This window comes from Dreissena polymorpha, chromosome 3, assembly GCF_020536995.1.
Source record: "Dreissena polymorpha isolate Duluth1 chromosome 3, UMN_Dpol_1.0, whole genome shotgun sequence".
Lineage (NCBI taxonomy): Eukaryota > Metazoa > Mollusca > Bivalvia > Myida > Dreissenidae > Dreissena > Dreissena polymorpha.
The window spans coordinates 132113220-132128169 of record NC_068357.1 but is presented as its reverse complement, the minus strand read 5'-3'; the positions used below and the strand labels follow the sequence as shown (position 1 = coordinate 132128169).

Here is a 14950-nt window from a genome sequence, read left to right as displayed (position 1 = left end):
TACCGCATCTGCCTGTGTATACTTCACCAATGGTACACTGAAGACTGCGAGCTTGTGTATGTAATCAATAGTGTTTAACAGCTTGTGCGACGACATTCGCCAGTTTGTCAATAAAATATGTACTGCTATCAGAGAAAACGGGCTTAATGCATGTCAAATAAGTGGTGTCATGCGCACACTGATTAGCCTGTGTAATGCACACAAGCTAATCAAGGTTGATATTTATGATTGATTTTATGATGTTTCGTTTAAAGAGAGCCTCTGTTTCTGGGATGACAATTAATGCATATGCATTAAGCCCTGTTTCCAAAAATTAAGCTCAACATCTTTTCTATTAATTATTTGAAATAAAAGATAGAAATGATAATTACTTCAAAGTAACCTCGCTTACAAGGCAAATAAACAAACACCACTTTGAAATCAAATAAACAACCGATGAGTTATAAATGTTTACCTTGTGTTTAAAAAATAAATAAACATCTCATAGGGACCTTTTCACAGTTTGTCATTAAATGCTTAATATTTATAAATGTAAATATTGGATCTTAAAAGCTCCATTAAAATAAAACAAGAATACAATTAAAGAAACAAAAAAAAGTTATCCTCAACTGGGCTCAAACCACTGACCCCTGGTATGAAAAAATATATAACGACAACAACAGAACTCTTCAAATTATTAAATCTTTTAATTTTGTCAATTAACCAAACCGAGAAAAGGTCCCTTCAATGAATGACTTACAGGTTCAGTGGTTGCCTGCTAGTCTAGGGCCAGTAGATTTAAGCCCAGGAAACTCAATTTCAAAAGTTGGTTACAGTTGGGCTAAACACCAGAGCAACTAGCTTTTTCAAAGCTTGAAACAACTCAATCCAATATATCATATAACACAAATTGGCGATTGTGGATCAATTAGGCCTAAGAAATGATTCAATTCCGGCTCACAACAAGACATGATGCATTAAAAGTCTGTCATGTCGGCACAATTGTTGCTCAATAATTTAAAGAAAATCAATTTAGTATTAGATACACATAAAACAACATGTACGTGATTCTAGTTTAAAGTTAAACATCGCCGGAAGCGGGTGTCATTCCACTAGAAAACGGCCGAAAAAGGAAGGTGCAAACTTATTCGATTTTGTTTGTAACGAAAAAAAGACCAACTAAATGTTATTTAGTATACGTACTACATAACCTATAACAGATGAAAAACGATATAACATTGCAAACTTCCACTTTAAAAACGCGTTGCCATCGTTTGTCTTATAAGTACTATCTTAGTAAGTGATATTATCAAATCGCTGAAGGCACTGTAGGTGTTCGCTGTTGTATAAGTTTAGACGCAACTCAGTTTTTAAAATGATGTTATAGCTTTTTTTATATTGCAAGTTTTAAATGAACACAACCCATTCAAATTTATAAAGAGTGTGTCTTAAAGCATAGGTCCAGATGTGTTTTTTAATCATTAATAATTTTTTTAATTTAAGCTTCATTTTTGGAAAACAGGGCTTAATGCATATGCATAAATTGTCTTCCCAGTACCAGAGACTCTCTTAAAAAGAAAAACATTATAAAATAAGAAATGTCGTCCTTGATTAGCTTGTGCGCATTGCACAGGCTAATCAGTATGCACATGCTTATCTTATTTGACATGCATTAAGCCCCGTTTTCCCTAAAAGCAGCCAATATGTACAGATTTCAATGATAAACACTAGACTGGCCAATTTCGTCTTACAAGCTGTTAAACATTATTAGTCATATAAACCCTCTGCAGTGTACCAGTGGAGAACTACAAACAGGCAAATGTCGTGGTTATCTTTCCTAGCAGACGCTCATACTCAGTATGACTCAGAGCATTTGTCGTCTACTGCAACTGGCAGAGGTTGTCTTTCCATACCGTAGCTAAGGCTTCTAAGCACATACTGATTTGCAAAATATGGTCTGTAACATTAGTGTGAGCGTTAACCAAAAGAGGCATTGGTCTTTTTGATTCTATATATCTTTCAAAAACGTATTTCTTATGTTTTAAACGTTTTTGAAAGAGATTCAGGACCACCGATTTAGGTTTGCAATATCTGTTTTACTGGTTGCTCCCAAACGTTGCATCGACCGTTGCAAGGAATTGAAACTGCATTAATATATATATATATATATATATATATATATATATATATATATATATATATATATATATATATATATATATATATATATATTTTATAGAGGGTATTTCATGTGATGTCTCGCAGTATAGGAATTTTTTCACTTGCCTTTAATAAACAACCTGCGGATATTTAGAAAAGATTCTCTAACAATTGTATAGTTATTTTGTGCCAATGTTCGTTATTTTGTCTTTATGTAAAAGATGTATTTCGTTGTACGTTTAAAACAAATATTACCACTACAATCCAAATTTTATTATTATTTTAAAAGAAACGATTGTCATCATTTTATTAAGTCGTTGATATACTGGTATATGGTCGACAACCCTTTCCGGAATATATTTGTTTTATGCCACACTTCCGAGCTGGCATTTCTTGTCATCATCCAGCGTGTTAAAGAGAAAGCCATTCAAGATAAGTGCAAGTACGATAACAAATTTAATTAGAAATATTTTGTGACGCAACGTTCCTAATCTACATAAACATTCTTATCGTCCTTAATCTTTTGTTGAAGTACTAAATTCACATCACTTAAGGTCGCTTTTCCCCTAAAATTATTATGATGTCGAAGTTACCAACCGCTTTGGGAAAGTAATATGTCTTCTTGTTTAAAAGTTGTAGTATTAAAGAAGAAGATAAGCACACACATTTCCGTCCTGATTGAGTTTCTCGAGTTTTATTGTATGCCATATTTGATTAAGCGTAATTTGTATTGAATATGACTTTGTCATTTCAATCTCAACTGTTCGCTCTGCAATACACTATTTTGCGAAAGAAAAGAAACTGTTATAAATGTCAGTTAATGATTTAAGACATTCGACACCACAAACATATTCGACCTATTTTTTTCTTAAACATCTTTATTTAAAATATGATAAGCAATTTTATGGACGAACACATTTAATGTACAAATAATTGCTTTTGCAACATTAAATACCCCCACATAAAATTCTGTGTGTCAGTTTTCAGACTTATTTCATGTTTGCCCTATCCTTTATCGTATATTAGCTGTATGTGCGTGCTGAAGTTTGTGTATGACTCAAGCGAGTGTTTAAAGAGTAACGATTCGCATATCATTCACTTCAGCCGGTTAACTAAGCCAATGCATCTGTCTAACATCCCGCTCTCTGAAATAAAATATATTTCATTTGGTCAATCGCATTGAGATAACATAATACCAAAACACAAGAAAAAACTTTGTTTTAATATAAATCAGTAAGTACTTATTATACACATTAAACGTACAATAACTGTCTTTCCTTAATTTAAATCTATCTTACATGATTTTAGTTCTGTATATAGTACACATTCCATCATAAATTTAATTATTCTTACATTGTGACTTAATTTATACACACCTTTCAGGGATAAGAATTGAATAAACTCATCCATCAAGCCGTTTGCGTAGTTTTGCGCATGAGCAGGAAAATTTAAGCTTGCAAACGGATACATGTGATTTTGGTTCCCGAATGTCGGAGGCAGTAGGTCGAACGGCCCATGTGCACCAGGGATAACATTTGACATGGGATCCTTCTCTTTAACAGATTGTCGGAAGAAATTGTTGTTCTTTTCAGGACCGTTGGAAATCCCATTAAAGGACTGTGAGGCGACGTTTTCGTGGTGATTTAAGCCTTCGAATGGCATCGCATCCGCGAGAGGATCGAATTCAAGATCATTGCCTTGAAACATATCATCAATTGCGCTGGAATCTAGAAAATCTGGATTGGTATGCTCGCCCTGTTGTTTGTTGATGTCATGTTCAAACTCCATGAACATGGGATCATTTAAAAGCTTATCAAGTTCGAGAGTATCAAAGTTCCTTTTACCAGGACCTACAAAGCAAATGTTATTCCTCTTTGAAAACTTATTTTTTTTTTATAAATTTTAACATTTTTTACTATCCTCTTTTGTTACAAATTAACTCCTTCGATATAAATTACATATTATTGTTTATAAAAACGCAGAATGGATATTAAAAAATTGCGATAAGGATAATGTTCAAACCTCAAATGCGAAATTGCCAGGTTGAAAAATAGTTAATGTATTTTAAATTTTGCTTATTATTTAATAACGATTTATTCTCAAGAAGTTAAATTCAAATTATATTTCAGTATTAACGTAATTCAACATGCTAGTATCTTACATTTCCCAATTCAAATAAGTGCAATAATAATATTAACTTACCGTTCTGTCTTAAAGATGATGCGGAGAACATCTGAAAACAGATTTTAAAACATTATGTCATTGCTTTATGTTAATGCTTTATTTCTTATTAACACGCTTACATGTCAATTTGTTTAGAAATAAAATTCTTATTAAGTGTATTTGTTTGAAGTAAATAACGAACTACTTGGCAGAATATGTTTATAACCCGGTCATCCTTTGAACAAAACAAAACACAGGATCATAATGCGTCCTCGTTCGGCATAAGTTGAGTATCCCAAAATTTGGTTAACATGTTCCAAAACAAGCATTCGTCCTTACGCTGATGGTAGTGAAATAGATGCGAAAGTATAATAATACTTTCTGATGTGTTTATGTTTCAAAATGGCATTAGATGAACAATATAACTAGTCAATACAAAAAAGCTAGCTTTTAACAGGAATGAAGTGTGTGTCTTATGTTTTAAATTCTAATTCTACAACAAGTTCATTACCTGGTTCCTGTTGACTGTTGCTGCGTTTGTGGATTCTTGTTGAATACATATCGTCCAGGCAGATACAATGATCGCAGCCAACGAGAATATCATTTTGCAACTTTCAAAAAATACCTTTATTAATTATTTTCCCAATGTTTTGATTTTTTTTCGTAAAATACTCGGACAGTTTCGACTAAATACTTGAAAACTGCTTAAACATTTATATACAATTATTTATGTCCTGATTTGTGTCTTAAGATAAAATTGAATTATTTTGGAATATTTACTTTAAATGTCTACTAGTTTTCCTTGCTAATTATTATTATTAACTTGTCATACTGTCCACGCAGTTACCTGAAAATAAAACAATGCACAACTTGACATTGATTCGAGGTTCAAAAACTAAGAGCTGTGCAGTAAATTATAACATAAACACATGCTATCAATAAGTTAGATATAGGGTTAATAGGGTCATATGTACGACCATTTTTACAATAAGTCTCTAGTATTGTTTTTACGATATATACCATGTATATGCTTCTATTCTAATTTGGAACGTGACAACAATAGCGGTTATGAATTGTGTAATGAATATTGTGTTGCACTCTAATATTAATAATAACACACATTTGCTCAATGTAGTAACATAATGTAAACATGAAGAAAACGGTATTATCCACAAGTCGCCAAACACATCTTTTTTTTAACCATTATCATTAACATCGATTTCATTTTTAATTAGGCAAATTGAGGCGTAACACTGACTTTTCCAAACTATAAAAAGCATTTAGATAATAAAAAAATGAATTTGTTAAATAGTGATAATTCCCCCCCCCCTTTGTATGGACACCAGAAATCTAGCATTGATTCAAACGTAGGTTAAATTGCTGGCCTATTTCCTCATCAAAGCAATATTATATATCTGAATTGTTAAATTTAAGTTTCATTCAGTTAAAAAAATGCTTAATGATTCATTACAGCTTACCAAAAAATATGAAGCCATCATTGATGTTTTAATACCATATTAAATCAGCAATTGTCTGGTGTCATCTTTCAATAAGGTTTTTATTCATGATTAAATAATCTATGACACTTTTTGGCAAACAAATACTTCGACAGCTGTCACTGAAAGAACACTAGTCTACGTTAAGTTGTATCTCATTCGAGACGCATTACTTATACAGAGTTCGACACTAACTACTCTGAATAAGGAGTCCTTTGGACTCCCTACTTTTGACATTTAGGAGTGCGAACAGACCGTATGCAGTCAAATAAATTAGACACCTGTTTTATACCTTATTTTTGTCGGGTATAAAACATGTTAAATCATGAAATAATTTTCTTGAAATTCACGTTTGGTCTCAGCTCGATTTTCTTTAGTTCAATATTTATTATTTAACCCATTTCCCTAATATTTAAGTTGATTATTGTAAGTTTTATAAATAAATATATATAATGTGCGTATATATATATATATATATGTATATATATATGCTTACGTTTTTGAACTCGCGATTAGGGTTAAACACCCTTATCTGAGCATGTTGTTTTGTGAGTGTAATAGTTAAAGGGGCCTTTTCACAGATTTTGGCATTTTTTAACTTATTCATTAAATGCTTTATATCGATAAATGTAAACATTGGATCGTAAAAGCTCCAGTAAAAAATCAAGAATAAAATTAAAAAAAGGAAAAGAACATTTCCCGGACCAGGTTTCGAACCAGTGACCCCTGGAGTCCTGTAGAGTCCTGAAGTAAAAACGCTTTAGCCTACTGAGCTATTCCGCCAAGTACATTTTGACGTATTTTATACCTTATATAAGCAATCTTCGTAGTTTCACAAAATTGAACGACAAAAACAGAACTCTCCAAATTATTCAATCGTTTCGCGTTGCAACGCTTTATAATTTTTAGGTTTTAAAATCGTCAAAAGATGCATATAATGGCTATATTAGACCATGGTAAATGTTCAGTATTACTGTTTCCTCACAAATATCATAACTAAAACGAAAATTTGCGAATCCGAAACAACTTTTTTCAATTTTGTCACTTTACCAAAGCGTGAAAAGATCCCTTTAATGAATCACATCGTAAGGGTGTAACAGCCCTATATTTTTTATCGCCTAAATATTTCTAAGAACGTATGAATTTAAACAATAATACGATTCAGAAAAAAGTCCTACTGGTTATTACTGACCATATCGGCAAAGAATTGCATACGCTCATTTTTATGATTTTTGTCAAAACATCGCAGTCTAAGCATGCTTTTTCACCGCGCAACACTAATTCACTCATTCCAGTTTTGTCCGGATGTGCTGTTTTATCAATATTTAGTACAGTAACTGTTTAAATTATTACTTATCTTAATGACAGTAACGATACAAATAAAGGGTGTTTGGTTTGAAGTTAATTTTAAATTTATTCGCCATATAAAGTTGTTAAATTGAACTGCAAAAAACTTTTAACGAAAATTAGAAGATTCCAATGTTCTCTGCGCTACAAAGTTTTTATTAAAAAACAATCCAGCCACGCTTTCTTTGCGGATGACGTGACGTTATACGGGCGCATACTAAATTTCGCACGATTTAATGAGGACAAAGGATCAAGAAGAAATATATTGGCACTGTTGATATGAAGCTATTATTGATTAACGCCGCTTAACAATTGAAAGTGGGTTCCGGATTACACATGTATTTTTGCTCGTTCAAGAATTTAACAAAACATTTACAGTTCTATGTAATGATTTCAATGATACTTTTTGTAAACGCATTACGCGTCGAATGTTGTGACAATATTATGCATGGAAATCACAATTCCCCAGAGGATTACATCCGGTTGCCATCAGTCTCATAAGTAACTGGCCATGATTTTATCGTGAAGGAGTACTCAGCCGTTCCCATCTTCAGTGCATTGATTAAACAATTACTGACTGTGATGATTATAATAGTGAAACGAGACTGACTATTCGGCGAAAATATCCGAAAAAAATAGCCATGATTGGGTTGATTCGGAGTTCCCTATTTACTACACACACGGACTGTGGCAGGGAACCAAAATAAATAATTTCGGATGGTATCGATGTATGCAAGCAGAATGATGAGTGGCATATTTTTCGGAAGCGCATACGTTCGGACATTCTGATCTCGCGAAAAGAAAAAAATAAATCAATGATTTTTTTTACAATTCAAATATGATTTTGAAAGAGTCCGACGGACATAAAACAATTGGTCAGAGTCGCATTTCCATGAGTCTCGGACTTCCGGACTCCCGTTAGTGTCAATCTCTGTTACTTATATTATGGCGCTTGTTATAATTATTAAAATATGAAAAAGTATATTTGAAAGGTTAATTTAAGTTTATTTAGAAGAAAAGTTTTTTTTTTCAAGCATATAGAAGACAGAAGTAAACACTTTTAAATTGCACAGATGAAGCATTGTTGTGGATTCATCGATACATTATTGCGTTCTTATAATCACTTAAGTTTGGACTGTAAACCTGGTCTGCTCATAAAAATACACTATATAAATACACTACGACAGAATAAACTTAGTTATAATTAACCGGTAAGAAAAAAAGTTATATTTTAATATCAGCCAATATACATTTGTAATATTTTTATTTTAGAGGTGAACTCAGCGTATAAAATGTATTTGATATTATGTTTGCCATGTATATCATTACATGAGGTAAATTGCAGAATATTTCAATTACATCGGATTTCCTTGAACACGATCCGTCTATATGATATTTGTAATAGCATATTTTAGGAGCTCGATGATTTATACCCGATATAGTTTTGAATGCACTTTTATTCTTCATAACATTATTTTACAAAATTTGCTAAAAAGTTTCTTTTATTATTTCACGTTTTTTCATGTAACGCCGCTCTATGTTCATCTTCATGACGTGTATTGTTTGTTACGTTTTAGGTAACAATAAGTTGCAATATATTGAAAAAAATAATTCATTTAAGTAAGTATTCCAGACTGCTTTCTAGCAGTATGCTATGTACATTTAACCAATGCGCTAATAGCATGAAATGATATTTTATGTTTTGAAAGAAAAGCAATATGTGCGTTCGCATACACTTTCGGAATGAAAGAATCGCAGTTACCCTAACATCCTTACCAAGTCTAATGTAAAACTGGTGTAACACACTTGTTCTGGATCGTGTATTTGTAACGCAATATATATTTATTATCTGGTTGACTATTATGTGTATTACACCATAAATTATTTATCTTCTCCTTACAGTTAGATCTGTCATTTCTTGGTACCAAGTAAGAGTCATGTTTACACTTTGCAATAAAAAAACTAATGTTAGTATAACATAATTATAGTATGGAAAGCAAAAATAAATGGAGAACACACGTTTTGTTCAATTCAGTGTGTACCACTCCAATTTAAATTGGTGTATCCGACCGTAGCACATTGCTGTTTTGGCGAATTAATATTGGTGTCAGCATTGTCCGTTGAATTACCCATTACTAGAGATTTTAGCAAAACTTATAAACAAAAGCAAATAATGCTCTTTTTCTGCTGACGTATTGTTTGGCATTTACATGTTTCTGGGATTAAGAACCTTATGAAATAAGCAACTTTTGATTCCTATCATTTAAAATAAAAAATATTTTGGGTTCAACGGACGGATTGAAACGAGTACGGCTTTACAAGTGAATAACTCGTCTGTCAAATTTTATTAACACGTCATTTCATACTAAGATTTTCCGATCTTATCGTGCCTATTTAACGTGCTTTTTGTAACAATAAACAGCAACTCGACGTGTCTCTGACAAAAGGTTTACTTCGCTACAAACTGTAAATTGAAAAATCGGCTATTAATATGCTATAGTATCGTGCATAGCATTCATTGCACTAAGAACAGATGGATGTTACAAAGCCATGGTACTAAATAAAATAGCCTCGCAAATATAAGTCCGCTGGAAGATTTAGAATAGCTTTTTAAATTTTAGTAACGTATTCACATATTTTTCAAGACACATGTAGATGTTATTCTTTACAGCAAAGGAAGATGATATCGCAGCTGAATGAAATAGACGCTCAAATCTACTTGTGCCGCATAATTTTAATAAAAAAATGTGATCATGCAGTCGTCAGTCCATCCATATTTCTGTAACAAAAGAACGTGTTCTATAAATTGCTTCTTGACTAATGACCTTCTAAACTCAATCTCTCGCTAAACTTGTCTATTGATTTGTAATTTCCGTATCACAGCTTCTGAGGTGTCATCACACCCTTCACTGTGATCTTAAATGATTTATCGTCAAACTGAAACGAGCACGCTTTTAGTCCACTGCTTTAAATGCACACGGATGTTAAAAAGAAGTTCGAAAAATTATGTTTGTGACAAATACGAAAAAATGCTATTAAAAAAAACGCCGATATTTCTTTTGGAGGTTTTGTATAAAACGCTTTCTTTAAAACTACGGAAGCTGCATGTACTGATTTTTGTATGATATCGACCGTGGGATTAAGACATTTTATTGAGATTCTACAATATCGCATGTATAAAATAAAATATGTAGAAAAAATTTCACACCGAAACTGTGTCGCCCCCCCCCCCCCGGTTTCGCGGGGCATGATGACATATGTTAGGTTCAGTACCTTTAAATGGACATTAATGGTCAAATAATTTATTCGAAATATCCGCAACGGATGTCTGATCTCCCTTGCTCTGTTTAATCTTTTCATGAAGAAGAACATGCAAGAGACCCTTATCTCCCTTTCCATCGGTAGCAGACCCATCTCTTACTTTAGATTTATTTATTTTATTGATCTCATGTTTGGCACCAGCAATTAACTGTAGGACCTTACCAACAAACTTTAGGAAAGAACAGAGCATTCGGGATGACAGTAAGCACAGAGAGGTCGAAGACCATGATGAATAGCACGAACAACACCAGTAAAGACATAGCAAATAATGACGAGAAGCTGAAAGAAGTGACTAGTTTCAATTACTTCAGTAACCCTATCAAAGGAAGTTACCGGTACCGCTGCGATTCGAATTAGAATAGCCATGGCGACCGCAGACATGGCCAGACTGACAGGGTTGTGGACACGCAGCGCCATCCGATTTCCCACCAAACACATTCTCTACAAGTCCTCCGTAGTAGTGTACAGCTCCTAGATCTCGACAATTCATGTTGACAAAGAACTCAGGATAGAGGCCTCGAACACAAGTGTCTCCAAAAACTGCTTCGCATTTTCTAAATTGATCACAAGATCAACGAATATGTCCGAAATATTTCAAAACCACTTGTTGACCCACAAGAATCATTCCTGGCGACCATCAAACGGCGAAATCTGGATTGGTTGTATACGTCACCAAGCACTATGCGCAAGACTGCGCTCCTGGGCTAGCAAGAAGGAGGTCGCCGTCGGGACTGTCAGAAGAAAAGCTGCATTGTCAATTTGAAAGAGTGGACGTTCCTCTTCATTGATCAGCTACTCCCAGCTACCCATAGCAGGCAAATAATATCATTGTCGGAACGGCCAGACAGATCAAGGGAATGACGATGAGGACACATAATTTTAACAATTTGTAAAGAGTGGAGCAAAGAGTCTCTTTGTTGGTACAGCCAGATTAATCAACAGAATGATGATGAGGACAAATACTGTTGTACATTGGCATACATTTGACACTAACAGTCACCGCCCTTAAATATAGCTGATTTATCTTTTCAAGGAAACGAAGATTATTGAATAGCATTGAATGGCGATAACGGTAACATGTACAACATGTTCATTTATGATTGACTAACACTAATCTAACACGTGAAAGATTGTTGTGTGATGCTCTTAAGTCGATATATTTCTAATACAAATGTCCAGAATACTACTTTAATTCGATTGGAATGAAACCTAACGTTAATAAATATGTAAAAATTAAATGTATCCCCAGTAAGCTTGAACGAGAAATAAATAACGACTGTTAAACAATATGATAATGGTTAAATGAATGAGGGAAAGAGATTTATTTCAACATTAAAAGTACATAAAACAAACACGATTAAATAAAATTTGAAGTATATGAAGAAAACGACACCAACGAATATATGACCGTTTTGATGTAACGGTTGTATGAAAACACAGTCAACATTTTTCGTTCACCGCAGTTTCCATTATTAATCCTAATTTGATCGGCGCCTTATCATTAACTTTGGAAGACGTCCTACACACATTATTTTTTTACAAATTATCCATTATCTCTACGAAAGTAACTTTCACAAGATCTCAAACATGATTTCTCTGTCTTGCATAATGCCTCGTATTACTTTTAACGCAAGCGTTTGATTCCAGTATATACAACGTTTCTAAAAATCAAATCGCAAGCAAAAAAACAAACATTTAATTATATGAAACACTCAAACGTTTATTTTAATCTTAAAACAGAACATATCATAACGAGAAAACATGTTAAATGTAACGGATTCGGTTTAAAGAATTAACTCTTGATAAAGCAATTTAGCAAACTTCGGTTGACATTGCATTATTTTAGTTTTAGTTAGAGCAAAACAAAAATGACCTGTTGTAATACCATTTCAGAAGAAGGTATTAGTCACAATTCATGCCCATTACTAGAGCCTACATATGTATTGTAAGTAGATGATTAACGTGGTCCTAAATACATATATAAAAAACGCCATTCAAAATGTGTTAGTGAATACACATTCGATAATAACTTCATATGTCTATTCACAGTTCTTTTAAGTTTGATACTTTTATTGACAACGACACGCATTTGATGAACAGTGAACAAAGATATAGTAATAATTATTAATTATAGCTACATATAGCAGATATGGAACAAAATAGCATTACAAGGAGAACAATTCTTGTCCGCATAGGCTAGTTATTTCATATCGCCTTACATTGACGCGAGTGGTATTGAAGAGACACATTAACAAATAAAATGCAACGCGATCCATTCGATTTTCCTGTTTTTCACGATTTAGCATTTTAAAAATTTCATGACATTGTAAATGGCAAGCGTGTTTTTGTTGATATATTTTTTTTTAAGACGTGAAGAGAATTTTCAAAAATTACTTTATGAAAAGAAGAATATTTTGTATAAATAAAAAATATGTTCGAAGCATTTCAAGTCCGTTTGAAAAATATAGAGAATACTAGGTCGGTGCCGAATAAAGCAACGTTTATTTTGCGAGGCTTAGAAAATCTGAACCACGAGCCTTGGTGAGTGATTCAGATTTTCGTGCCGAGCAAGATAAACTTTGCTTTATTCGGCACCGACCTAGTATTCGATTTATTCCATCAATTTTCTAAGTCGTAAATTATTTCTTTAAAAATAGAATAGGAAAATCGAACTAAAATCTAGACGGAAAATCCCAGAGATATTTAAAGAAAACATTGTTTCGTTATTTTAATCGTGTCGAGCCTAATACATTACAAAAAGATCAGCAACTAACCTGTTTTTCTGTTTATCATACCTCTACGTCCCCGATTTTTAAGAAAAAGTATGAAAACAAGACACTAAACAACTGCATCTTTAGCGTGAAACAACATGCATTGTGTCGTATGACGTGTTAATAATGACGTCACGAGTACGCGCACTTAATATTTGTAAATAATGTTTATTTGCTTTTTGAGTTGCATTATGTGTTAATAATATATTACATCTTGGTATCAAATTGTTTGTTTTGTTGAATCTTATTCGATTTTACTAAAAATTATAACTTTATAGTTGATTCCGAGTAATATGAACATTCTTCGCCGCGCGTGACAGCTATATTTCAGCACTGCTGAAATAGAGGTAAATTTATTCCACAGTGGTTTATTTCGACAATGCACGTCTGATGATGGGATAAAAACAGATGGTCTGTAAATTATTTGGCGATATGAAATTGATTCGCAACATAGACAATCGAATAACCCTAACTGAATGAATATTTGCATGTCATTATGCAGTACATATTCTTTTTGATTGAACAGCTTTCCGCATATATTTATATTGTATAGGCAAGGTCACATTGTTCAATAGCATAAGACGAGGTATTTAAATAATGAAGATTAAAAGCTGCATTAATTTAAGTATGAATCGACATTGACCCAAGGAAGTACATCGTCAGCATTCACGGTATTCGTTCAACATCTAGCTGATTTGCTCTTTAAAAGTACAATAAATCTGATTAATTTTGCGATTTATTAATGTATGCATATTATTTTTCCTGAAAAAAAGTTGAATCACCATCAAAATAATTGATGCTGATAAAACAAATCAATTGCTCACTTAAATGTATGGAAACAAATTTGTTGCATTTCCGACATTGCTTTAACAGCTAATCTAGCTTAACGGTGAATGGTATTATCATCTGTTGTGGTGTATTGTCTCTCATGTACGAGAAATATATATACCATACAATATCAAGTTGGTGTATGACTATACCATAAACTATCAAGTTGGTGAATGAAAAATGTTATCATGGATTCAAACTATCTCATTTAGGACTCACATATGCAATAACGAATTGCGACAGAAGGGTTTTACCAATATTTAAATATCTTTATGTGTAAGATGCGAAGACTTACAATTCAACTCATAGTACAATTTAAAAATAGCTGTCATTTACTGAATATATGATGACAAAGAAGTGCTCGCCGGATAAAAGCAAGCCTCTTATCTAAATATGTACTAAATTTTATCTTCGAAAAGACATCCACTCATAAGGCACACAATTTCCAAAGCTATATATATATATATATATATATATATATATATATATATATATATATATATATATATATATATATATATATATATATACATTGTTTTCAATTAAATATATTTAACACCATCTGATCTACCGGTCTTGAAATAGTGTCATGTTATTTGTGGGTCGGATAGTTTGTAATTTTCCTCCAATTGAAGATAGTGTTTATTTAATCCTTGCTACTGGTGCGTTTTCGTCTCTGCGGGCTTTTAGTTTTTTCTCTTTTTACGCAACTGGTCCTGGATTTGAGATTGCGTTAACAATTATAATAAACGTCTTTCACAGTGCGTCACTTAATTAACTTTCGGTGGTCATTAGTTTCTTGCAGCAATGATCTGTCATTGGGGTAGACTTGATGAAATACTATGGCTTGACCAAAGAGCAAGGTATTGTTAATAGCGTCAGGTT

At 32.8% G+C, this 14950-nt stretch overlaps 1 protein-coding gene across 1 annotated transcript; it reads right to left on the bottom strand.

Annotated features, from left to right (window-relative positions):
* Nucleotides 1-2658: 2658 nt before the first annotated feature.
* On the bottom strand, nt 2659-5129 carry LOC127874822 (uncharacterized). The gene is made up of 4 exons (XM_052419455.1): nt 4814-5129; nt 4342-4372; nt 3516-3989; nt 2659-3284 (listed from the first exon to the last, which is right to left on the bottom strand). Exons 1-4 carry the CDS (start codon nt 4904-4906, stop codon nt 3235-3237), a joined length of 648 nt encoding a protein of 215 aa, XP_052275415.1. The 5' UTR covers nt 4907-5129; the 3' UTR covers nt 2659-3234.
* Between the last annotated feature and the right edge of the window lie 9821 nt (nt 5130-14950).